The sequence below is a fragment of the Pseudophryne corroboree genome, chromosome 1 (genome assembly GCF_028390025.1).
Source record: "Pseudophryne corroboree isolate aPseCor3 chromosome 1, aPseCor3.hap2, whole genome shotgun sequence".
Taxonomy (NCBI): Eukaryota; Metazoa; Chordata; class Amphibia; order Anura; family Myobatrachidae; genus Pseudophryne; species Pseudophryne corroboree.
In genome coordinates this window covers 65,558,260-65,582,331 of record NC_086444.1, presented here as the reverse complement: position 1 = coordinate 65,582,331, position 24,072 = coordinate 65,558,260, and the positions used below count along the sequence as shown (strand labels likewise).

Here is a 24,072-nt window from a genome sequence, read left to right as displayed (position 1 = left end):
GCGCCCTCCTGCAAACTATAAATTTGCGCCCTCCTTCCCATACTTTGCAAAGGGATAATGCACCGCAAAAACTGGATGTGGTCTCTCACAAGGAAGGGGCATGGAACACATTTCAAGTTACGCCAAACAGTAGCGCAATCTTATTCACATTACACCACATAGTAGTGTACCTTATTCACATTATGACACATAGTAGTGTACCTTATTCACGTTATGCCACACAGTAGTGCCAGGGCCGGATTAACAATGGGGCGGATGGAGCTGCAGCTCCAGGCCTCCCATTGAAAATAGGCCCACAACACCCCAAACCAGCTGGCCAAAGTTCCGACCACAGAGGTCTGAAACTCTGCCGGCCCGAGTCAGTCCTGAATACCTCTGAGGCTCTGCCCCCGAATCCGTCCATAGCCCCGCCCACTGGCCTATCCTCACAATCAGAGTCGGTCTGGGCTGTTGGTTAATCCCAGGTGTGCCCCCTGCTCTGTAACTCCTCCCACTATCATCGGGGGCGTGGCCAAGGCAGGGTCGGGCTGGTGACAAGCTGTATACAGTAGGAACTCACTATCAGCTGCTGAAGCTGTGGTACGCCCTGCTGTAACGCTGAGGAGATTCCTGATCAGTGCAGGAACTCCTCAGCAGCATCTGCTGTGCTTCGATTGGCTGAGTGATACATCACACACAGTCACTCAGCCAATCAGAGCACAGACACCCCCCACCCACACACAGACCAGCAACTACCCGGGCAGCAGGCTGAAGAATGATATTGCAGCCAGGAACTCAACACAGGAGAGATGGTTAGTCACCTGTCAGTGTGTCACACACACATACATGTGTATAGTACTGTACAGGATAATTACTTTTATAAGCTTCATTTCCCCTCACCAAAACCTACAAGCTCCATCTCTATCCAGAACCTCCTGTAACACCCTCCCTGCTCTTTTGCAGTATGTATAGTTATCTATACTATGTATACAACATGTACTCTGCATATATATGTATATTATGTACGTGTATTGTATGTGTGTGCTTTATGCATGTGTATTGTATGTGTGTGCATTATCTCCTATTTCTCTAACGTCCTAAGTGGATGCTGGGGACTCCGTCAGGACCATGGGGTTTAGCGGCTCCGCAGGAGACAGGGCACAATAATAAAAGCTTTAGGATCAGGTGGTGTGCACTGGCTCCTCCCCCTATGACCCTCCTCCAAGCCTCAGTTAGATTTTTGTGCCCGGCCGAGAAGGGTGCAATCTAGGTGGCTCTCCTGAGCTGCTTAGAATAAAAGTTTAAGTTAGGTTTTTTATTTTCAGTGAGTCCTGCTGGCAACAGGCTCACTGCTACGAGGGACTTAGGGGAGAGAAGTAAACTCACCTGCGTGCAGGATGGATTTGCTTCTTAGGCTACTGGACACCATTAGCTCCAGAGGGAGTCGGAACACAGGTCTCACCCTGGGGTTCGTCCCGGAGCCGTGCCGCCGACCCCCCTTGCAGATGCCGAAGTTGAAGAGGTCCAGAAACAGGCGGCAGAAGACTTTCAGTCTTCATAAGGTAGCGCACAGCACTGCAGCTGTGCGCCATTGTTGTCAGCACACTTCATACCAGCGGTCACTGAGGGTGCAGGGTGCTGGGGGGGGGCGCCCTGGGCAGCAATGTATTATACCTTTTTTATGGCTAAAATACATCACATATAGCCCTTGAGGCTATATGGATGTATTTAACCCCTGCCAGATCTCACAAACTCCGGGAGAAGAGCCCGCCGTTTTAGGGGGCGGGGCCTATTCTCCTCAGCACACGGCGCCATTTTCCTGCTCAGCTCTGCTGTGAGGAAGGCTCCCAGGCTCTCCCCTGCACTGCACTACAGAAACAGGGTTAAAACAGGGAGGGGGGGCACTTATTTGGCGATATGATTACATATGTGAAAATGCTATAAGGGAAAACACTTGTATAAGGGGTTGTCCCTGTATAATTATAGCGTTTTTGGTGTGTGCTGGCAAACTCTCCCTCTGTCTCCCCAAAGGGCTAGTGGGGTCCTGTCCTCTATCAGAGCATTCCCTGTGTGTGTGCTGTGTGTCGGTACGTGTGTGTCGACATGTAGGAGGACGATGTTGGTGAGGAGGCGGAGCAAATTGCCTGTATTGGTGATGTCACTCTCTAGGGAGTCGACACCGGAATGGATGGCTTATTTAGGAATTACGTGATAATGTCAACACGATGCAAGGTCGGTTGACGACATGAGACGGCCGGCAAACAAATTAGTACCTGTCCAGGCGTCTCAGACACCGTCAGGGGCTTGTAAAAACGCCCATTTACCTCAGTTGGTCGACACAGACACAGACACGGACACTGACTTCAGTGTCGACGGTGAAGAAACAAACGTATTTTCCTTTAGGGCCACACGTTACATGTTAAGGGCAATGAAGGAGGTGTTACATATTTCTGATACTACAAGTACCACAAATAAGGGTATTATGTAGGGTGGGAATAATCTACTTGTAGTTTTTCCTGAATCAGATAAATTAAAGTGTGTGATGATACGTGGGTTTCCTCCGATAGAAAATTATTGGAGGTATACCCTTTCCCGCCAGAAGTGAGGGCGAGTTGGGAAACACACCTTAGAGTGGATAAGGCGCTCACACGCTTATAAAAACAAGTGGCGTTACCGTCTCCAGATACGGCCGCCCTCAAAGAGCCAGCTGATAGGAAGCTGAAAAATATCCTAAAAAGTATATACACACATACTGGTGTTATACTACGACCAGCAATCGCCTCAGCCTGGATGTGCAGCGCTGGGGGGGCTTGGTCGGATTTCCTGACTGAAAATATTGATACCCTTGACAGGAACAATATTTTATTGACTATAGAGCATTTTAAGGATGCATTTCTATATATGCGAGATGCGCATTCTGGCATCAAGAGTAGATGTGATGTCCATATCTGCCAGACGATGTTTATAGACATGACAGTGGTCAGGTGATGCAGATTCCAGACGGCACATGGAAGTATTGCCGTATAAAGGGGCGGTCCATCGGACCTGGTGGCCATGGCAACAGCTGGAAAATCCACTTTCTCTAACGTCCTAGTGGATGCTGGGGACTCCGTCAGGACCATGGGGAATAGCGGCTCCGCAGGAGACAGGGCACAAAAGCAAGCTTTTAGGATCACATGGTGTGTACTGGCTCCTCCCCCTATGACCCTCCTCCAAGCCTCAGTTAGGTTTTTGTGCCCGGCCGAGAAGGGTGCAATCTAGGTGGCTCTCTTAAAGAGTTACTTAGAAAAAGTTTTTAGGTTCTTTATTTTCAGTGAGTCCTGCTGGCAACAGGCTCACTGCATCGAGGGACTTAGGGGAGAGATTTTCAATTCACCTGCGTGCAGGATGGATTGGATTCTTAGGCTACTGGACATAGCTCCAGAGGGAGTCGGAACACAGGGCTCGCCCTGGGGTTCGTCCCGGAGCCGCGCCGCCGACCCCCCTTGCAGACGCTGAAGATGAAGAGGTCCGGAACCAGGCGGCAGAAGACTCTCAGTCTTCATCGGGTAGCGCACAGCACTGCAGCTGTGCGCCATTGTTGTCAGCACACTTCACACAGCGGTCACGGAGGGTGCAGGGCGCTGGGGGGGGGCGCCCTGGGCAGCAATGTATAATACCTGTATGGCGAAAAATACATCACATATAGCCCTTGAGGCTATATGGATGTATTTAACCCCTGCCAGATATCTAAAACTCCGGAGAAAAAGCCTGCCGAAAAGGGGGCGGGGCCTATTCTCCTCAGCACACAGCGCCATTTTCCCTCACAGAAAGGCTGGTGGGAAGGCTCCCATGCTCTCCCCTGCACTGCACTACAGAAACAGGGTTAAAACAGAGAGGGGGGGCACTGATTTGGCGATATGTATATATATTAAAATGCTATAAGGGAGGAACACTTATATAAAGGTTGTCCCTGGATAATTATAGCGTTTTGGTGTGTGCTGGCAAACTCTCCCTCTGTCTCCCCAAAGGGCTAGTGGGTCCTGTCCTCTATCAGAGCATTCCCTATGTGTGTGCTGTATGTCGGTACGTGTGTGTCGACATGTATGAGGAAAATATTGGTGAGGAGGCGGAGCAAATTGCCTGTAATGGTGATGTCACTCTCTAGGGAGTCGACACCGGAATGGATGGCTTATTTATGGAAATTACGTGACAATGTCAACACGCTGCAAGCCGGTTGACGACATGAGAGGGCCGGCGAACAAATTAGTATCTGTCCAGGCGTCTCAAACACCGTCAGGGGCTGTAAAATGCCCATTTACCTCAGTCGGTCGACACAGACCCAGACACGGACACTGATTTCAGTGTCGACGGTGAAGAAACAAACGTATTTTCTTTTAGGGCCACACGTTAAGGGCAATGAAGGAGGTGTTACATATTTCTGATACTCCAAGTACCACAAAAAAGGGTATTATGTGTGAGGTGAAAAAACTACCTGTAGTTTTTCCTGAATCAGATAAATTAAATGAAGTGTGTGATGATGCGTGGGTTTCCCCCGATAGAAAATTATTGGCGGTATACCCTTTCCCGCCAGAAGTTAAGGCGCGGTGGGAAACACCCCTCAGGGTGGATAAGGCGCTCACACGCTTATCAGAACAAGTGGCGGTACCATCTACGGATAGGGCCGTACTTAAGGAGCCAGCTGATAGGAGGCTGAAAAATATCCTAAAAAGTATACACACACATGCTGGTGTTATACTGCGACCAGCGATCGCCTCAGCCTGGATGTGCAGAGCTGAGGTGGCTTGGTCGGATTCCCTGACTAAAAATATTGATACCTTTGACAGGGACAGTATTTTATTGACTATAGAGCATTTAAAGGATGCATTTCTATATATGCGAGATGCGCAGAGGGATATTGGCACTCTGGCATCAAGAGTAAATGCGATGTCCATATCTGCCAGAAGATGTTTATGGACACGACAGTGGTCAGGTGATGCAGATTCCAAACGGCACAAAGATGTATTGCCGTATAAAGGGGAGGAGTTATTTGGGGTCGGTCCATGGGACCTGGTGGCCAGGGCAACTGCTGGAAAATCCACCGTTTTTTACCCTAAGTCACATCTCTGCAGAAAAAGACACCGTCTTTTCAGCCTCAGTCCTTTCGTCCCTATAAGAGTCATATCTGCCCAGGGATAGAGGAAAGGGGAGAAAACTGCAGCAGGCAGCCCATTCCCAGGAACAGAAGCCCTCCACCGCTTCTACCAAGTTCTCAGCATGACGCTGGGACCGTACAGGACCCCTGGATCCTACAAGTAGTATCCAAGGGGTACAGATTGGAATGTCGAGAGGTTTCCCCCCTCGCAGGTTCCTGTAGTCTGCTGTACCAATGTCTCCCTCCGACAGGGAGGCAGTATTGAAAACAATTCACAAGCTGTATTCCCAGCAGGTGATAATAAAATTACCCCTCCGACAACAAGGAAAGGGGTATTACTCCACACTATATGGTGGTACTGAAGGCTAGGTGAGACCTATTCTAAATCTGAAAAATTTGAACACTTACAAGGGTTCAAATCCAGATGGAGTCACTCAGAGCAGTGATAGCAAAGAACAAGGGGACTATATGGTGTCCCGGGACATCAGGGATGCTTACCTCCATGTCCCAAAATTTGCCTTTTCTCACCAAGGGTACCTCAGGTTCGTGGTACAGAACTGTCACTATCAGTTTCAAGACGATGCCGTTGGATTGTCCAAGGCACCCCGGGTCCTTACCAAGGTAATGACCGAAAGGAGGATTCGTCTTCAAAGAAAATGGACGACCTCCTGATAAGAACAAGGTCCAGAGAACAGTTGGAGGTCGGAGTAGCACTATCTCAAGTAGTTCTACGACAGCACGGGTGGATTCTAAATATTCCAAAACCGCAGTTGTTCCGACGACACGTCTGCTGGTCCTAGGGATGATTCTGGACACAGTCCAGGAAAAGGTGTTTCTCCCAGAGGAGAAAGCCAGGGAGTTATCCGAGCTAATCGGGATCCTCCTAAAACCAGGAAAAGTGTCAGTGCATCATTGCACAAGAGTCCTGGTAAAAATGGTGGCTTATTACGAAGCGCTTCCATTCGGCAGATTTCACGCAAGAACTCTTCAGTGGGATCTGCTGGATAAATGGTCCGGATCGCATCTTCAGATGCATCAGCGGATAACCCTATATCCAAGGACAAGGGTGTCTCTCCTGTGGTGATTACAGAGTGCTCATCTTCTAGAGGGCCGCAGATTCGGCATTCAGGATTGGATGCTCGTGACCACGGAGGCCAGCCTGAGAGGCTGGGGAGCAGTCACACAAGGAGTGTGATCAAGTCTGGAGAATTCTCTCCACATAAATATACTGGAGCTAAGAGCAAATTTATAATGCTCTAAGCTTAGCAAGACCTCTGCTTCAAGGTCAGCCGGTATTGATCCAGTGGGATAACATCACGGCAGTCGCCCACGTAAACAGAAAGGGCGGCACAAGAAGCAGGAGGGCAGTGGCAAAACTGCAAGGATTTTTCGCTAGGCGGAAAATCATGTGATAGCACTGTCAGCAGTGTTCATTCCGGGAGTGGACGACTGGGAAGCAGACTTCCTCAGCAGGCACGACCTCCACCCGGGAGAGTGGGAACTTCATCGGGAAGTTTTCCGCATGATTGTGAACCGTTGGGAAAGACCAAAGGTGGACATGATGGCGTCCCGCCCGAACAAAAAATGGGACAGGTATTGCGCCAGGTCACGAGACCTTCAGGCGATAGCTGTGGACGTCCTGGTAACACCGTGGGTGTAACAGTCGGTGTATGTGTTCCCTCCTCTGCTTCTCATAACCAAGGTATTGAGAATTATAAGACATAGAGGAGTAAGAACTATACTCGTGGCTCCGGATTGGCCAAGAGGGACTTGGTAACCGGAACTTCAAGAGATGCTCACAGAGGACTAATGGCCTCGGGAGCTAAGAAGGGATTTGCTTTCAGCAAGTACCATGTCTGTTCCAAGAGGAACCGTGGCATCGGCCTTTAAGAAAGGACCTGCTCCAGCAGGGACCTTGTCTGTTCTAAGACTTACCGCGACTGCGTTTGACGGCATGGCGGTTTGAACGCCGGATCCTAAGGGAAAAGGCATTCCGGAAGAGGTCATACCTACCCTGGTCAAAGCCAGGAAGGAGGTGACCGCACAACGTTATCACCACATGTGGTAAAAATATGTTGCGTGGGTGAGGCCAGGAAGGCCCCACGAAAAAATTTCAACTAGGTCGATTTCTGCACTTCCTGCAAACAGGAGTGTCTATGAGCCTCAAATTGGGGTCCATTAAGGTTCAAGTTTCGGCCCTATAGATTTTCTTCCAGAAAGAATTGGCTTCAGTTCCTGAAGTCCAGACGTTTGTCAAGGGAGTATTGCATATACAGCCCTTGTGTGCCTCCAGAGGCACCGTGGGATCTCAAAGTAGTGTTGGGATTCCTCAAATCATATTGGTTTGAACCACTCAAATCTGTGGATTTGAAATATCTCACATGGAAAGTGACCATGCTGTTGGCCCTGGCCTCGGCCAGGCGATTGTCAAAATTGGCGGCTTTGTCTTACAAAAGCCCATATTTGATTTTCCATTCGGACAGGGCAGAACTGCGGACTCGTCCCCAGTTTCTTCCTAAGGTGGTGTCAGCGTTTCACCTGAAACAACCTATTGTGGTGCCTGCGGCTACTAGGGACTTGGAGGACTCCAAGTTGCTAGACGTTGTCAGGGCCCTGAAAATATATATATATATATATATATATATATATATATATATATATATAATTCCAGGACGGCTGGAGTCAGAAAGTCTGACTTGCTGTTTATATTGTAGGCACCCAAAAAGCTGGGTGCTCCTGCTTCTAAGCAGACTATTGCTCGTTGGATTTGTAGTACAATTCAGCTTGCACATTCTGTGGCAGGCCTGCCACAGCCAAAATCTGTAAATGCCCATTCCACAAGGAAGGTGGGCTCATCTTGGGCGGCTGCCCGAGGGGTCTCGGCTTTACAACTTTGCCGAGCAGCTACTTGGTCAGGGGCAAACACGTTTGCTAAATTCTACAAATTTGATACCCTGGCTGAGGAGGACTTGGAGTTCTCTCATTCGGTGCTGCAGAGTCATCCGCACTCTCCCGCCCGTTTGGGAGCTTTGGTATAATCCCCATGGTCCTGACGGAGTCCCCAGCATCCACTAGGACGTTAGAGAAAATAAGATTTTACTTACCGATAAATCTATTTCTCATAGTCCGTAGTGGATGCTGGGCGCCCATCCCAAGTGCGGATTGTCTGCATTACTTGTACATAGTTATTGTTACAAAAAAAATCGGGTTATTATTGTTGTGAGCCATCTTTTTTAGAGGCTACTTCATTGTTATCATACTGTTAACTGGGTTCAAATCACAAGTTGTACGGTGTGATTGGTGTGGCTGGTATGAGTCTTACCCGGGATTCAAGATCCTTCCTTATTGTGTACGCTCGTCCGGGCACAGTACCTAGCTGAGGCTTGGAGGAGGGTCATAGGGGGAGGAGCCAGTACACACCATGTGATCCTAAAAGCTTGCTTTTGTGCCCTGTCTCCTGCGGAGCCGCTATTCCCCATGGTCCTGACGGAGTCCCCAGCATCCACTACGGACTATGAGAAATAGATTTATCGGTAAGTAAAATCTTATTTTTGTTACCCCAAGTCACATCTCAGCAGAAAAGGACACAGTCTTTTCAGTCTCAGTCCTTTCGTACCCATTAAGGCAGGCGGGCAAAAGGCCAGTCATATCTGCCCAGGGTTAGAGGAAAGGGAAGAAGACTGCAGCAGGCAGCCCATTCCCAGGAACAGAAGTCCTCCACAGCTTCTGCCAAGTCCGCAGCATGACGCTGGGGCCATACAAGCGGACTCAGGTGCGGTGGGGGGTCATCTCAAGAGTTTCAGCACGCAGTGGGCTCACTCGCAAGTGGACTCCTGGATCCTACACGTAGTATCCCAGGTGTACATTGGAAATTCGAGACGTCTTCCCCTCACAAGTTCCTGAAGTCTGCTTTACCAATGTCTCCCTCCGACAGGGAGGCAGTATTGGGAAAAAATTCACAGGCTGTATTCCCAGCAGGTGATAATCAAAGTACCCCTCCTACAACAAGGGAAGGGGTATTATTCCACACTATATTGTGGTACTGAAGCCAAACGGCTCGGTGAGATCTAAAAGATTTGAACAATTACATACAAGGGTTCAAATCAAGATGGAGTCACTCAGAGCAGTGATAGCGAACCAGGACGATATGGTGTCACTGGATATCAGGGACGCTTACCTACATGTCCAAATTTTGCCCTTCTCACCAAGGGTATCTCAGGTTCGTGGTACAGAACTGTCACTATCAGTTCAGACGCTGCCGTTTGGATTGTCCACGGCACCCCGGGTCTTTACCATGGTAATGGCCGAAATGATGATTCTTCCTAAAAGAAATATGGACGCTTTCCTGATAAGGGCAAGGTCCAGAGAACAGTTGGCGGTCGGAGTAGCACTATCTCAAGTAGTTCTACGACAGCACGAGTGGATTCTAAATATTCCAAAATCGCAGCTTTTTCCGACGACACGTCTAATGTTCCTAGGAATGATTCTGGACACAGTCCAGAAAAGGATGTTTTCTCCCGGAGAAGAAGGCCAGGGAGTTATCCGAGCTAGTCAGGAACCTCCTAAAACCAGGAAAAGTATCAGTGCATCATTGCACAAGGGTCCTGTGAAAAATGGTGGTTTCTTACAAAGCGATCCCATTCGGTAGATTTCACGCAAGAACCTTTCAGTGGAATCTGCTGGGAAAATGGTCCGGATCGCATCTTCAGATGCATCAGCGGATAACCCTGTCTCCAAGGACAAGGGTGTTTTCTTCTGCGGTGGCTGCAGAGTGCTCATCTATGAAAGGGCCGCAGATTCGACATTCAGGACTGGGTCCTGGTGACCACGGATGCCAGCCTGAGTGGCTGGGGAGCAGTCACACAAGGAAAAAATTTCCAGGGAGTGTGATCAAGTCTGGAGACTTCTCTCCACATAAATATACTGGAGCTAAGGGCAATTTACAAGGCTCTAAGCTTAGCAAGACCTCTGCTTCAAGGTCAGCCGGTATTGATCCAGTGGGACAACATCACGGCAGTCGCCCACGTAAACAGACAGGGCGGCACATGAAGCAGGAGGGAAATGGCAGAAACTGCAAGGATTCTTCGCTGGGCGAAAAATCATGTGATAACACTCTCAGCAGTGTTAATTCCGGGAGTGGAAAACTGGGAAGCAGACTTCCTCAGCAGGCATAACCTCCACCCGGGAGAGTGGGGACTTCAGCGGGAAGTCTTCCACATGATTGTAAACCGTTGGGAAAAACCAAAGGTGGACATGTTGGCGTCCCGCCTGAACAAAAAACTAGACAAATATTGCGCCAGGTCAAGGGACCCTCAGGCAATAGCGGTGGACGCTCTGGTAACACTGTGGGTGTACCAGTCAGGGTATGTGTTCCCTCCTATGCATCTCATACCAAAAGTACTGAGAATCATAAGAAGGAGATGAGTAAGAACGATACTCGTGGTTCCGGATGGGTCAAGAAGGACTTGGTACCCGGAACTTCAAGAGATGCTCACGGAAGAACCGTGGCCTCTACCTTTAAGAAAGGACCTGCTCCAGCAGGGGCCTTGTCTGTTCCAAGACTTACCGCGGCTGCGTTTGACGGCATGGCAGTTGAACGCCGGATCCTGAAAGGGCATTCCAGATGAAGTCATCCCTACCCTGGTCGAAGCCAGGAAGGATGTAACCGCAAAACATTTTCACCGCATTTGGCGAAAATATGTTGCGTGGTGTGAGGCCAAGAAGGTCCCTACAGAGGAATTCCAACTGGGTCGTTCCTACATTTCCTGAAAACAGGACTGTCTATGGGCCTAAAATTAGGGTCCATTAAGGTTCAAATTTCGACCCTGTCGAATTTCTTCCAGAAAGAACTGGCTTCAGTGCCTGAAGTTCAGACGTTTGTAAAAGGGGTACTGCATATACAGCCTCCTTTTGTGCCCCCAGTGGCACCTTGGGATCTCAATGTTGTTTTGAGTTTCCTAAAGTCACATTGGTTTGATCCACTCACCACTGTGGAATTAAAATATTTCACATGGAAGGTGAAGATTCTATTAGCCCTGGCTTCAGCCAGGCGTGTGTCAGAATGGGCGGCTTTATCATATAAAAGCCCTTACTTAATTTTTCATTCTGACAGGGCAGAATTGAGGACTCGTCCTCAATTTCTCCTTAAGGTGTTTTCTGTTTTTCACATGAACCAACCTATTGTGGTACCTGCGGCTACTAGGGACTTGGAGGACTCCAAGTTACTTGACGTTGTCAGGGCCCTGAAAATATATGTTTCCAGGACGACTGGAGTCAGAAAATCTGACTCGCTGTTTAGCCTGTATGCACCCAACAAGATGGGTGTTCCTGCTTCTAAGCAGACGATTGCTCGCTGGATTTGTAGTACAATTCAGCTTGCACATTCTGTGGCAGGCTTGCCACAGCCAAAATCAGTAAAAGCCCATTCCACAAGGAAGTGGGCTCATCTTGGGCGGCTGCCCGAGGGGTCTCGGCTTTACAACTTTGCCGAGCTGCTACTTGGTCAGGGGCACACCCTGACTGAGGAGGACCTGGAGTTCTCTCATTCGGTGCTGCAGAGTCATCCGCACTCTCCCGCCCGTTTGGGAGCTTTGGTATAATCCCCATGGTCCTGACGGAGTCCCCAGCATCCACTTAGGACGTTAGAGAAAATAAGAATTTACTTACCGATAATTCTATTTCTCGTAGTCCGTAGTGGATGCTGGGCGCCCATCCCAAGTGCGGATTGTCTGCAATACTTGTACATAGTTATTGTTACAAAAATCGGGTTATTCTTGTTGTGAGCCATCTTTTCAGAGGCTCCTTCGTTGTTATCATACTGTTAACTGGGTTCAGATCACAGGTTGTACGGTGTGATTGGTGTGGCTGGTATGAGTCTTACCCGGGATTCAATATCCTTCCTTATTATGCACGCTCGTCCGGGCACAGTATCCTAACTGAGGCTTGGAGGAGGGTCATAGGGGGAGGAGCCAGTGCACACCACCTGATCCTAAAGCTTTTATTATTGTGCCCTGTCTCCTGCGGAGCCGCTAAACCCCATGGTCCTGACGGAGTCCCCAGCATCCACTACGGACTACGAGAAATAGAATTATCGGTAAGTAAATTCTTATTTTCTCTGACGTCCTAGTGGATGCTGGGAACTCCGTAGGGACCATGGGGAATAGACAGGCTCCGCAGGAGACTGGGCACTCTAAAAGAAAGATTAGGTACTATCTGGTGTGCACTGGCTCCTCCCTCTATTCCCCTCCTCCAGACCTCAGTTAGATTTCTGTGCCCGGCCGAGCTGGATGCACACTAGGGGCTCTCCTGAGCTCCTAGAAAGAAAGTATATGTTAGGTTTTTTATTTTACAGTGAGACCTGCTGGCAACAGGCTCACTGCAACGAGGGACTAAGGGGAGAAGAAGCGAACCTACCTGCTTGCAGCTAGCTTGGGCTTCTTAGGCTACTGGACACCATTAGCTCCAGAGGGATCGACCGCAGGACCCGTCCTTGGTGTTCGTTCCCGGAGCCGCGCCGCCGTCCCCCTTACAGAGCCAGAAGCATGAAGATGGTCCGGAAAATCGGCGGCAGAATACTTCAGTCTTCACCAAGGTAGCGCACAGCACTGCAGCTGTGCGCCATTGCTCCTCATACACACTTCACACTCCGGTCACTGAGGGTGCAGGGCGCTGGGGGGGGGGCGCCCTGAGCAGCAATAAAAACACCTTGGCTGGCAAAATAATCACAATATATAGCCCCAGAGGCTATATATGTGATAATTACCCCTGCCAGAATCCATAAAAAAGCGGGAGAAAAGTCTGCGAAAAAGGGGCGGAGCTATCTCCCTCGGCACACTGGCGCCATTTTCTCTTCACAGTGTAGCTGGAAGACAGCTCCCCACGCTCTCCCCTGTAGTTTTCAGGCTCAAAGGGTTAAAAAGAGAGGGGGGGCACTAAATTTAGGCGCAATATTGTTTATACAAGCAGCTATTGGGGAAAATTCACTCAGTGATAGTGTTTATCCCTACATTATATAGCGCTCTGGTGTGTGCTGGCATACTCTCTCTCTGTCTCCCCAAAGGGCTGTGTGGGGTCCTGTCCTCAGTCAGAGCATTCCCTGTGTGTGTGCGGTGTGTCGGTACGGCTGTGTCGACATGTTTGATGAGGAGGCTTATGTGGAGGCGGAGCAGATGCCGATAAATGGGATGTCGCCCCCTGTGGGCCGACACCAGAGTGGATGGATAGGTGGAAGGTATTAACCGACAGTGTCAACTCCTTACATAAAAGGCTGGATGACGTAACAGCTATGGGACAGCCGGCTTCTCAGCCCGCGCCTGCCCAGGCGTCTCAAAGGCCATCAGGGGCTCAAAAACGCCCGCTCCCTCAGATGGCAGACACAGATGTCGACACGGAGTCTGACTCCAGTGTCGACGAGGTTGAGACATATACACAATCCACTAGGAACATCCGTTACATGATCCCGGCAATAAAAAATGTGTTACACATTTCTGACATTAACCCAAGTACCACTAAAAAAGGGTTTTATGTTTGGGGAGAAAAAGCAGGCAGTGTTTTGTTCCCCCATCAAATGAGTGAATGAAGTGTGAAAAAGCGTGGGTTCCCCCGATAAGAAACTGGTAATTTCTAAAAAGTTACTGATGGCGTACCTTTTCCCGCCAGAGGATAAGTTACGCTGGGAGATATCCCCTAGGGTGGATAAGGCGCTCACACGTTTGTCAAAAAAGGTGGCACTGCCGTCTTAGGATACGGCCACTTTGAAGGTACCTGCTGATAAAAAGCAGGAGGCTATCCTGAAGTCTGTATTTACACACTCAGGTACTAGACTGAGACCTGCAGATAGTGCTGCTGCAGCGTGGTCTGTAACCCTGTCAAACAGGGATACTATTTTGCGAACATAAGACGTCGTCTTATATATGAGGGATGCACAAAGGGATATTTTGCCGGCTGGCATCCAGAATTAATGCAATGTCCATTCTGTCAGGAGGGTATTAGAGACCCGACACTGGACAGGTGATGCTGACTTTAAAGGGCACATAGAGCCTTATAAGGGTGAGGAATTGTTTGGGGATGGTCTCTGGGACCTCGTATCCACAGCAACAGCTGGGAAAAAATAAAAAAAATTTACCTCAGGTTTCCTCACAGCCTAAGAAAGCACTGTATTATCAGGTACAGTCCTTTCGGCTTCAGAAAAGCAACCGGGTCAAAGGCGCTTCCTTTCTGCACAGAGACGAGGGAAGAGGGAAAAAGCTGCACCAGTCAGCCAGTTCCCAGAATCAAAATTCTTCCCCCGCTTCCTCTGAGTCCACCGCATGACGCGGGGGCTCCACAGGCGTAGCCAGGTACGGTGGGAGGCCGCCTCAAAAATTTTAGCGATCAGTGGGCTCGCTCACAGGTGGATCCCTGGATCCTTCAAGTAGTATCTCAGGGGTACAGGCTGGAATTCGAGGCGTCTCCCCCCCGCCGTTTCCTCAAATCTGCCTTGCCGACAACTCCCTCAGGCAGGGAGGCTGTGCTAGAGGCAATTCACAAGCTGTATTCCCAGCAGGTGATAGTCAAGGTACCCCTAGTTCAACAAGGACGGGGTTACTATTCCACACTGTTTGTTGTACCGAAACCGGACGGTTCGGTGAGACCCATTTTAAATTTGAAGTCCTTGAACACATACATAAAAAAATTCAAGTTCAAGATGGAATCGCTCAGGGCGGTTATTGCAAGCCTGGAGGAGGGGGATTACATGGTATCCCTGGACATCAAGGATGCTTACCTACATGTCCCCATTTACCATCCTCACCAGGAGTACCTCAGATTTGTGGTACAGGATTGCCATTACCAATTCCAAACACTGCCGTTTGGACTGTCCACGGCACCGAGGGTCTTTACCAAGGTAATGGCAGAAATGATGATACTCCTTCGAAAAAAGGGAGTTTTTAATTATCCCATACTTGGACGATCTCCTTATAAAGGCGAGGTCCATGGAGCAGTTGTTGGTCGGAGTAGCACTATCTCGGGAAGTGCTACAACAGCACGGATGGATTCTATACATTCCAAAGTCACAGCTGGTTCCTACCACACGCCTGCTGTTCCTGGGGATGGTTCTGGACACAAAACAGAAAAAAAAAAAAAAAGTGTTTCTCCCGCAGGAGAAAGCCAAGGAGCTGTCATCTCTAGTCAGAGACCTCCTGAAACCAAAACAGGTATCGGTGCATCACTGCACACGAGTCCTGGGAAAAATGGTAGCTTCTTACTAAGCAAAATTCCATTCGGCAGGTTCCATGCAAGAACCTTTCAGTGGGACCTCTTGGACAAGTGGTCGGAATCGCATCTTCAGATGCATCGGCTGATAACCCTGTCTCCAAGGACCAGGGTATCTCTACTGTGGTGGCTGCAGAGTGCTCATCTTCAAGAGGGCCGCAGATTCGGCATACAGGACTGGGTCCTGGTAACCACAGATGCCAGCCTTCGAGGCTGGGGGGCAGTCACACAGGGAAGAAATTTCCAAGGACTTTGGTCAAGTCAGGAGTCGTCCCTACACATAAATATTCTGGAACTGAGGGCCATTTACAATGCCCTAAGTCTGGCAAGGCCTCTGCTTCAAAACCAGCCGGTACTGATCCAATCAGACAACATCACGGCAGTCGCCCATGTAAACCGACAGGGCGGCACAAGAAGCAGGATGGCGATGGCAGAAGCCACAAGGATTCTCCGATGGGCAGAGAATCACGTCTTAGCACTGTCAGCAGTGTTCATTCCGGGAGTGGACAACTGGGAAGCAGACTTCCTCAGCAGACACGACCGACACCCGGGAGAGTGGGGACTTCATCCAGAAGTCTTCCAACTGTTGGTAAACCGTTGGGAAAGGCCACAGGTGGACATGATGGCGTCCCGCCTAAACAAAAAACTAGATATTGCGCCAGGTCAAGGGACCCTCAGGCAATAGCTGTGGACGCTCTAGTGACACCGTGGGTGTACCAGTCGGTTTATGTATTCCCTCTTCTGCCTCTCATACCAAAGGTACTGAGAATAATAAGAAAACGAGGAGTAAGAACGATACTCGTGGTTCCGGATGGGCCAAGAAGAGCTTGGTACCCAGAACTTCAAGAAATAATATCAGAGGACCCATGGCCTCTACCGCTCAGACAGGATCTGCTACAGCAGGGGCCCTGTCTGTTCCAAGACTTACCGCGGCTGCGTTGGACGGCATGGCGGTTGAATTCCGGATCCTAAAGCAAAAGGGCATTCCGGAGGAAGTCATTCCTACGCTGATAAAAGCCAGGAAAGAAGTAACCGCAAACCATTATCACCGTATTTGGCGAAAATATGTTGCGTGGTGTGAGGCCAGGAAGGCCCCAACAGAGGAATTTCAGCTGGGTCGTTTTCTGCACTTCCTACAGTCAGGAGTGACTATGGGCCTAAATTTGGGTTCCATTAAGGTCCAGATTTCGGCTCTGTCGATTTTCTTCCAGAAAGAACTGGCTTCACTGCCTGGAGTTCAGACATTTGTAAAGGGAGTGCTACATATTCAGCCCCTTTTTTGTGCCTTCTGTGGCACCTTGGGATCTCAACGTGGTGTTGAGTTTCTTAAAATCACATTGGTTTGAGCCACTTAAAACTGTGGATTTGAAATATCTCACGTGGAAAGTGGTCATGTTATTGGCCTTGGCTTCGGCCAGGCGTGTGTCAGAATTGGCGGCTTTGTCATGTAAAAGCCCTTATCTGATTTTCCATATGGATAGGGCAGAATTGAGGACTCGTCTCCAGTTTCTCCCTAAGGTGGTATCAGCTTTTCACTTGAACCAACCTATTGTAGTGCCTGCGGCTACTAGGGACTTGGAAGATTCCAAGTTACTGGACGTAGTCAGGGCCTTAAAAATTTATATTTCCAGGACGGCTGGAGTCAGGAAAACTGACTCGTTTGAATTTGTAGCACAATTCAGCTGGAGCATTCTGCGGCTGGATTGCCGCATCCTAAATCAGTAACAGCCCATTCCACGAGAAAAGTGGGCTCATCTTGGGCGGCTGCCCGAGGGGTCTCGGCTTTACAACTTTGCCGAGCTGCAACTTGGTCAGGGGCAAACACGTTTGCTAAATTCTACAAATTTGATACCCTGGCTGAGGAGGACCTTGAGTTCTCTCATTCGGTGCTGCAGAGTCATCCGCACTCTCCCGCCCGTTTGGGAGCTTTGGTATAATCCCCATGGTCCTTACGGAGTTCCCAGCATCCACTAGGACGTCAGAGAAAATAAGATTTTACTCACCGGTAAATCTATTTCTCGTAGTCCGTAGTGGATGCTGGGCGCCCATCCCAAGTGCGGATTGTCTGCAATACTTGTATATAGTTATTGCCTAACTAAAGGGTTATTGTTGAGCCATCTGTTGAGAGGCTCAGTTATATTTCATACTGTTAACTGGGTATAGTATCACGAGTTATACGGTGTGATTGGTGTGGCTGGTATGAGTCTTACCCGGGATTCAAAATCCTTCCTTATTGTATCAGCTCTTCCGGGCACAGTATACTAACTGAGGTCTGGAGGAGGGGCATAGAGGGAGGAGCCAGTGCACACCAGATAGTACCTAATCTTTCTTTTAGAGTGCCCAGTCTCCTGCGGAGCCCGTCTATTCCCCATGGTCCTTACGGAGTTCCCAGCATCCACTACGGACTACGAGAAATAGATTTACCGGTGAGTAAAATCTTATTATAATAGCCCAGATCTGTGACTTTGTGACTCATTTGCTAATGCTGGGCGGAGTCACAACACTGGGCGGAGTTAGTCAAATGAGTCACAGATCTGGGCAAATCTATAGGAGACTAGGAGCAGAAGCAGATAGTATGGGCATGGCACAGGCAGGGGTGCATACCTCCCAGCTTTCTTCAGGCAGACAGGGGTGCATACCTCCCAGCTTTCTTCAGGCAGAAGGAGGGCACACACACACACACACACACACACACACACACACACACACACACACACAGCGAAAAGGGGGTGTGGCCAACAAAAGGGCGTGGCTTTACGGGAGGGCCCCCATTTTCGTCAGTGAGGGGGCATGCCCAGCACTCTGTGAGCTGCTGGCATGCCTCCAGGGGCGGATTATGAGTCCGGGGGGGCCCAGGGCGCTTGAGACAGGGGAGCCCTATCTCATGGCTATGTCTGCTGTGGGGCTGCGGGCGTGGCCTAATTGTGCCCCGCGTGGCCACGCCCTCTTATGCAAATTCCTGGATTTTTTTTTTTTTATGGAATTTTGGCCCCTCAGCTAGGGCTAAAGCCAGAGGAGGTGGTTGCTTCCCCCTACACACCCGCACAGGCAGAAGAAAGCAGGCAACACCACAGACCTGCCAACACGCAGCAGCGTGTGCTGACTGTAGCACAATGCTGCCGCTGTTGCTGGCAGGATGGGGGAGCTTCTGAGCTGGGACAGAGCTACTCCAGCCGGGGGGCCCCCTAAAACTGTGGGGCCCACGGTACGTACCCCCTGCCCCCCCCCCCTTAATCCGGCTCTGCTGCCGGAACCCCGGGACAGTTGGGAGGTATGGGGGTGTGTGAAGGGTATGCCGTACAGACAGACGGGCACCGGCTCACTGTGTGCTTGACCCCCCACATCAGCATACTCAGCAGGGTCTCTCTGGCGCGGACAAGCATAACTTTCTAGCACACTCCACGCTTCTTAGCTGCAGTTTTGTGGGGCACCTGCTGCTGTGCAGGTTCCGTACTGCCTCTGTTATCTCCAGCCCAGGCAACCCCACCGCTAGCTGCAGCGCTGCCACCCGCAGTGAGGTGCGCCCAGCTCCTTCACACACTTTAGCCAGCGGGTAGCGCTGCAGAAGTCTGAGCTGCTTGCAGGCTCCGACCCCCTCCTTCCTCCAGCCGCAGCGTCTCCTGGGAGCTAACCAGTCACTCCCAGTCTCCCCTTACCACAGTGCCCAGCAGCCGCGAGGTCCGCGCCGTGTGCATGCTATGACCCCCTCCTCCCTCCAGTCGCAGCGACTCCTGGGGGCTAACCAGTCACTCCCAGTCTCCCCTTACCACAGTGCCCGGCAACTGCGCGAGGTCTGCGGTGTGTGACTGAGGAGGGGGGAGGGATGCTGACGGGCAGAGGAAGCAGGACTCCAGCCTGAGAGAGTCAGCCATGCCAAGTCTCCACCAGCAGCAGATCCCAACAGGTTGGAGTGGAACAGCAGCAGCCGTGACTCCGGTAAGACACATCTGTCTGTCACCACTGTTTTGTCCCTAATACCAATCTCTCCCGTGCCCTGTGTTCTGTCATGTCCCTGTCACCCCTGGCCTTGCTCTGTCACCCTTATCCTGACCCTTTCACCCTTATGCTGGCCCTGTTACCCCTATCCTGGCCCTGTCACCCGTGATCTGACCCTGTCACGCCTGTCCTGGCCCTGTTACTGCATGCCCTCCAACTACCTTTTTGGCAGGTACAGTACCCGCAGCGCCTCCAGACCCCTCCTCAATGCACCACACCTCTGCACCTTCCCCTCCACCACATGCGGCACTCCACCCCTCCCCCACACGCTGTGCCTCCAGACCCCCTACACCACCCGTGGCTCCCACTCCTCCGCCCCTCCACCACCCACAGCACCTCCAGACCCCCTCCACCATCCACCCCCCATATATGTCTCCCCCCACACCAGCCCCCCTCCACCCGCAGCATCTGCAGACACCCTCCTCCATCTGCGGTCCCTCCCCCACCCATGGCACCCCCGCACCTACCCCTCCACCACCTGCAGCGCCTCCAGACCCCCTTCCCCATCCGCCGCACCACCCGTACCTGCCCCTCCCCTACCCACGGCGCCTCCAGACCGTCGCAAGGGGCTGTGCCTCCTTCACCATCGCACGCCCTTTTATTGTGCAATATTTAACCACTGACAAAGGAATGCAGTTAATACTCCATATAATACAAATATTGAACCCCAGAAAGGCATGCAAGGGTTAAGGGGGCGTAGCCCCTTGCGACGGTGTGAAGAGCGCCCGTAGGGCGCGATGAAGCACCTATTATATATATATATATATATATATATATAATTTTATATTTATAATTTTTTCTATGTATACTATGTGTATGTATTACTGTTCTATGGCCCTCATTCCGAGTTGATCGCTCGCTAGCTACTTTTTGCAGCCGTGCAAACGCATAGTCGCCGCCCACTGGGGAGTGTATTTTCGCTTTGCAAGTGTGCGATCGCATGTGCAGCCGAGCGGGACAAAAAAGTTTTTTGCAGTTTTAGAGTAGATTTGAACTTATTCACCCCTTGCGATCACTTCAGCCTGTCCGGTTCCGGAATTGACGTCAGACGCCCGCCCTGCAAACGCCTGGACACGCCTGCGTTTTCCCTACCACTCCCAGAAAATGGTCAGTTGACACCCATAAACGCCCTTTTCTGTCAATCTCCTTGCGATCACCAGTGCGAATGAATTCGTTGCTAGAAGCATTGCCCAGCAACGATGCTGTTTGTACCCGTATGACGCGCATGCGCATTGCGGTGCATGCGCAGTAGTACCCTGATCGCTGCGCTGCGAAAGTCAGCAGCGTGCGATCAACATACATACAGATGCGTCCGTGTACACTGATGCTCGCAGCACAGCTACAGTGTGTACAGGGTGCCAGCCAGGGTTGGATTAATAATGGGGCAGATGTAGCTTCAACACCTGCTAGAGACAGGAGAAAAAAAAATCCAGCTGCCAGCGGGCACTTGAGGTCCCGCTCACTCGCACCGCAACTAATCTCTCCCCCTGCCATCCAGCAAAAATTAACCTCGCACGGGGTTCTTCAAATGCAAGTGAAGTGTGATGCCACACCAAGCGCTGCCCCACCACCAGTGCACCAGGGGCAGTTGAGCTGTGCTTTCCCTCAGCTCTTTGAAGGCGGCCCGCGTGATTGTGACAGGGCTGCTTGTTATCAGGCGAGAGCCTGAGCTATGCAGTCAAACTAAAAGTCTCAACCCTGGTTCAGTGGGAAGGAGCTCTGACATCTCAGGCCCCTGCTCCAGCAGCAGAGAAGAGTTTTGGGAGAGCACGGAGCCGCTGCTTTGGCCCCTGTCTCAACTCCCTGCCCCTCCCAGGTGAGAAGGCAATCTCTGCGATTGCAAGCTCTGTGGGCAAGGAACCTGCACACTTAAATCTGAATTTTGCATCATATTATCTGATTTTGGGGATGTGTGATACGTACTAGGTGGCAAGTTGTAGGTGGTACCTGTGTAGTGGAATAACAAGCTCTAGTTGGGGAGAGAGCAACATATGATTGTCAGCTCCTAAAACAAGATACAAATATCAGTGAGACCTTGGATTATGCTGCTGTTAGATAAGATTGTAAACCAATGGACAAAAGTTTAGAAGGTTTATGGCACATGTGTTAGATTGTAAATCCTGGGTGATATTACTAGGTATGTGTGATGACATGTACAGTATTTGATTGTAAGCTCTGGGGATGTTGAAACTCACTATCTGTGAGATATGTGTGTTAGATTGTTAGATCTGCGGACAAGCGCCTAGTATCTGTGTGATACGTGTTAGGTAGTGAGCTCTGTAGGTGGAGAGGTATCTGTGTATAATATGTGGGAATGAAAGCTTAGTATAATGCATGCCGCCTCTCCTGCCTACGGATTACTTCCTCCCACTCCTACCTCCATGATTTCTCACATGCTGCTCCCTTTCTTTGGAATTCTCTACCACTCCCCCTCAGACTCTCCACCTCTCTACAAACCTTCAAACAGGCTCTCAAGACCCACTTCTTCACCAAACCCAGCCAACTCTCCTCCTAACTCTCTGTTTAACGCTCACTGTTTACTTTTACTTCATACTCCCTTCGACGGCACTAAATCCCCCAGTTCTCTGCCACCCTGATATTTATTTCAGTGTCGTCTGCTGATGAAGCTATGTTTATATACCCTGTACTTGTCCTAGAGTATATTGTCTTCAACTGAAAGTTACTGTTTTCTTGTTTTGCCTAATTATGTACTGTGTAATTGGGCGCTGCGGAACCCTTGTGGCACCATATAAATAAAGGATAATAATAATCAGGGACGACCTGCTGGCCGCTGCTATTCAGGGATAGGCAGTCTGTGTCTTGTAGCCAGAGAAATTAGACTGAGGTTTTCGAGGTAGGCGCTAGTCACACTCCATGGCAAAGGCCACCCCCCCCCCCCCCCACATAACTAGTCACACCCCCATGGCAATAGTCACATCATCTGCTGCGGCACACAATAGGCCCTTCACAAATGTCAGCTCCAGGCCCATGTGGACCTTAATCTGGCACTGAGTAGTGCTCCTTATTCACGTTATGCCACACAGTAGTGCTCCGTATGCAGGTTACGCTACACAGTAGTGCCCCTTATACACAATGCTCACACTAGTAGTGCACCTTATGCACATAATGTCCACTGTAACGGGTGCCAGTAAACACACTGGAATCAAACCATTTCAGTAAACAGACTGTCACCATAGCTTCTCCCGCTCGGACCACCTTGCCCTCCAGAGAAAGAGACACATGCTTGTCTGAAACTTTTTTTTTTTACATTTTTCATTTTTTCAACTTTTTTTTCTTCATACCACAGGTCAAACCTAAAGATGTAAACTTTTTTCTTTTCATGAAGAGGCTATGCAGTAACCCCCTACCCTCATATCAGCAGGATGTAGTTGACATCTCAATGTACGGGATGCTTGCCGTCAGGAGACCGACGCCGGAATCCCGACACCTGTCAGAATGCCAGCACCGAATTCCTGAACGTAAGAATGCTGGGCAGGGTTAGGCTGCGGGGGGGGGGGGGGGGGGAGTTAGGGTGTGGGGAGGGATGGTTAGGGTTAGGCTGTGGGGATGGAGGGATAGGGTTAGACTGCGGAGAGAAGGATTAGGGTTAGGCTGTGGGGAGGGAGGGTTTGGGGTGTGGGAGGGTTAGGTTGTGGAAGGGGTCAATTAGGCTGCGTGGGGTTAGGGTTAGGCTGCGAGGGGAGGGTTAGGGTTAGGCTGTGGGGAGGGATGGTTAGGGTTAGGCTGTGGGAATGGAGAGTTATGGTTAGACTGTGGGGGGAAGGGTTAGGCTGTGAGGAGGGGGGGTTAGGGTGCGGGAGGAAGAGGGTTAACCTGCGGGGGGAGGGTTAGGTTGCGGGAGGGGTCAATTAGGCTGTGGGGGGTTAGAGTTAGGCTGCGGGGGGGAGGGTTACGGTTAGGCTGTGGAGGGGGTTAGGCTTGGGCTGCGGGGGGTAAGAGGGTTAGGGTTAGGCTGCAGGGTGGGTTAGGCTGCAGGGGGGTTAGTGTTAGGCTGTGGGGAGGGAGGGTTAGGGTTAGGCTGTGGGGATAGAGGGTTATGGTTAGGCTGTAGGGATGGAGGGTTAGGCTGTGAGGAGGGGGAGTTAGGGTGTGGGAGGGAGAGGGTTAGGCTGCGGGGGAGGGTTAGGTTGCTTGAGGGGTCAATTAGGCTGTGGTGGGTTAGGGTTAGTCTGCGGGGGGAGGGTTAGGGTTAGGCTGTGGAGGGGGTGAGGTTTGGGCTGTGGAGGGGGTAAAAGGGTTAGGGTTAGGCTGCAGGGGGGGTTAGGCTGCAGGGGGAAGGTTAGGGTTAGGCTGTGGGGATGGAGGGTTAGGGTTAGGCTGTGAGGCGAAGGGTTAGGCTTTGAGGAGGGAGGGTTAGGGTGCGTGATGGATAGGGATAGGCTGCAGGGGGAGGGTTAGGTTGCGGGAGGGGTCAATTAGGCTGCAGGGGGTTAGGGTTAGGCTGCGGGGGGTAGGGTTAGGGTTAGGCTGTGGAGGGAGGTTAGGCTTGGGCTGCGGGGGGTAAGAGGATTAGGGTTAGGCTGCAGGGGGGGTTAGGGTTAGGCTGTGGGGGGGGGGGTTAGTTTGAGGGGGGAGGGTTATAATTGGGGTTATACTGCAGTACCTTCTGGCTGTTTACATCCTAGAGTCCTCCATCAGCCTGAAGTCCAGGTACTTCAACTCACTCTCCCCTTGCTGGCTGTGAGCTGCTT

At 50.7% G+C, this 24,072-nt stretch overlaps 1 protein-coding gene across 2 annotated transcripts in view; it reads left to right on the top strand.

Annotated features, from left to right (window-relative positions):
- Nucleotides 1-713: 713 nt before the first annotated feature.
- ME2 (malic enzyme 2) overlaps nt 714-24,072 on the top strand; it is a 173,108-nt gene continuing 149,749 nt past the window's right edge. Inside the window, exon 1 of one of the 2 annotated variants that reach the window (XM_063960197.1) lies at nt 714-791. In XM_063960197.1, coding sequence (XP_063816267.1) covers nt 755-791 — 37 coding nt within the window. In that variant the 5' untranslated portion in view covers nt 714-754. The remainder of the gene's footprint in view (nt 792-24,072) is intronic. The other variant, XM_063960180.1, reaches the window with a different exon arrangement.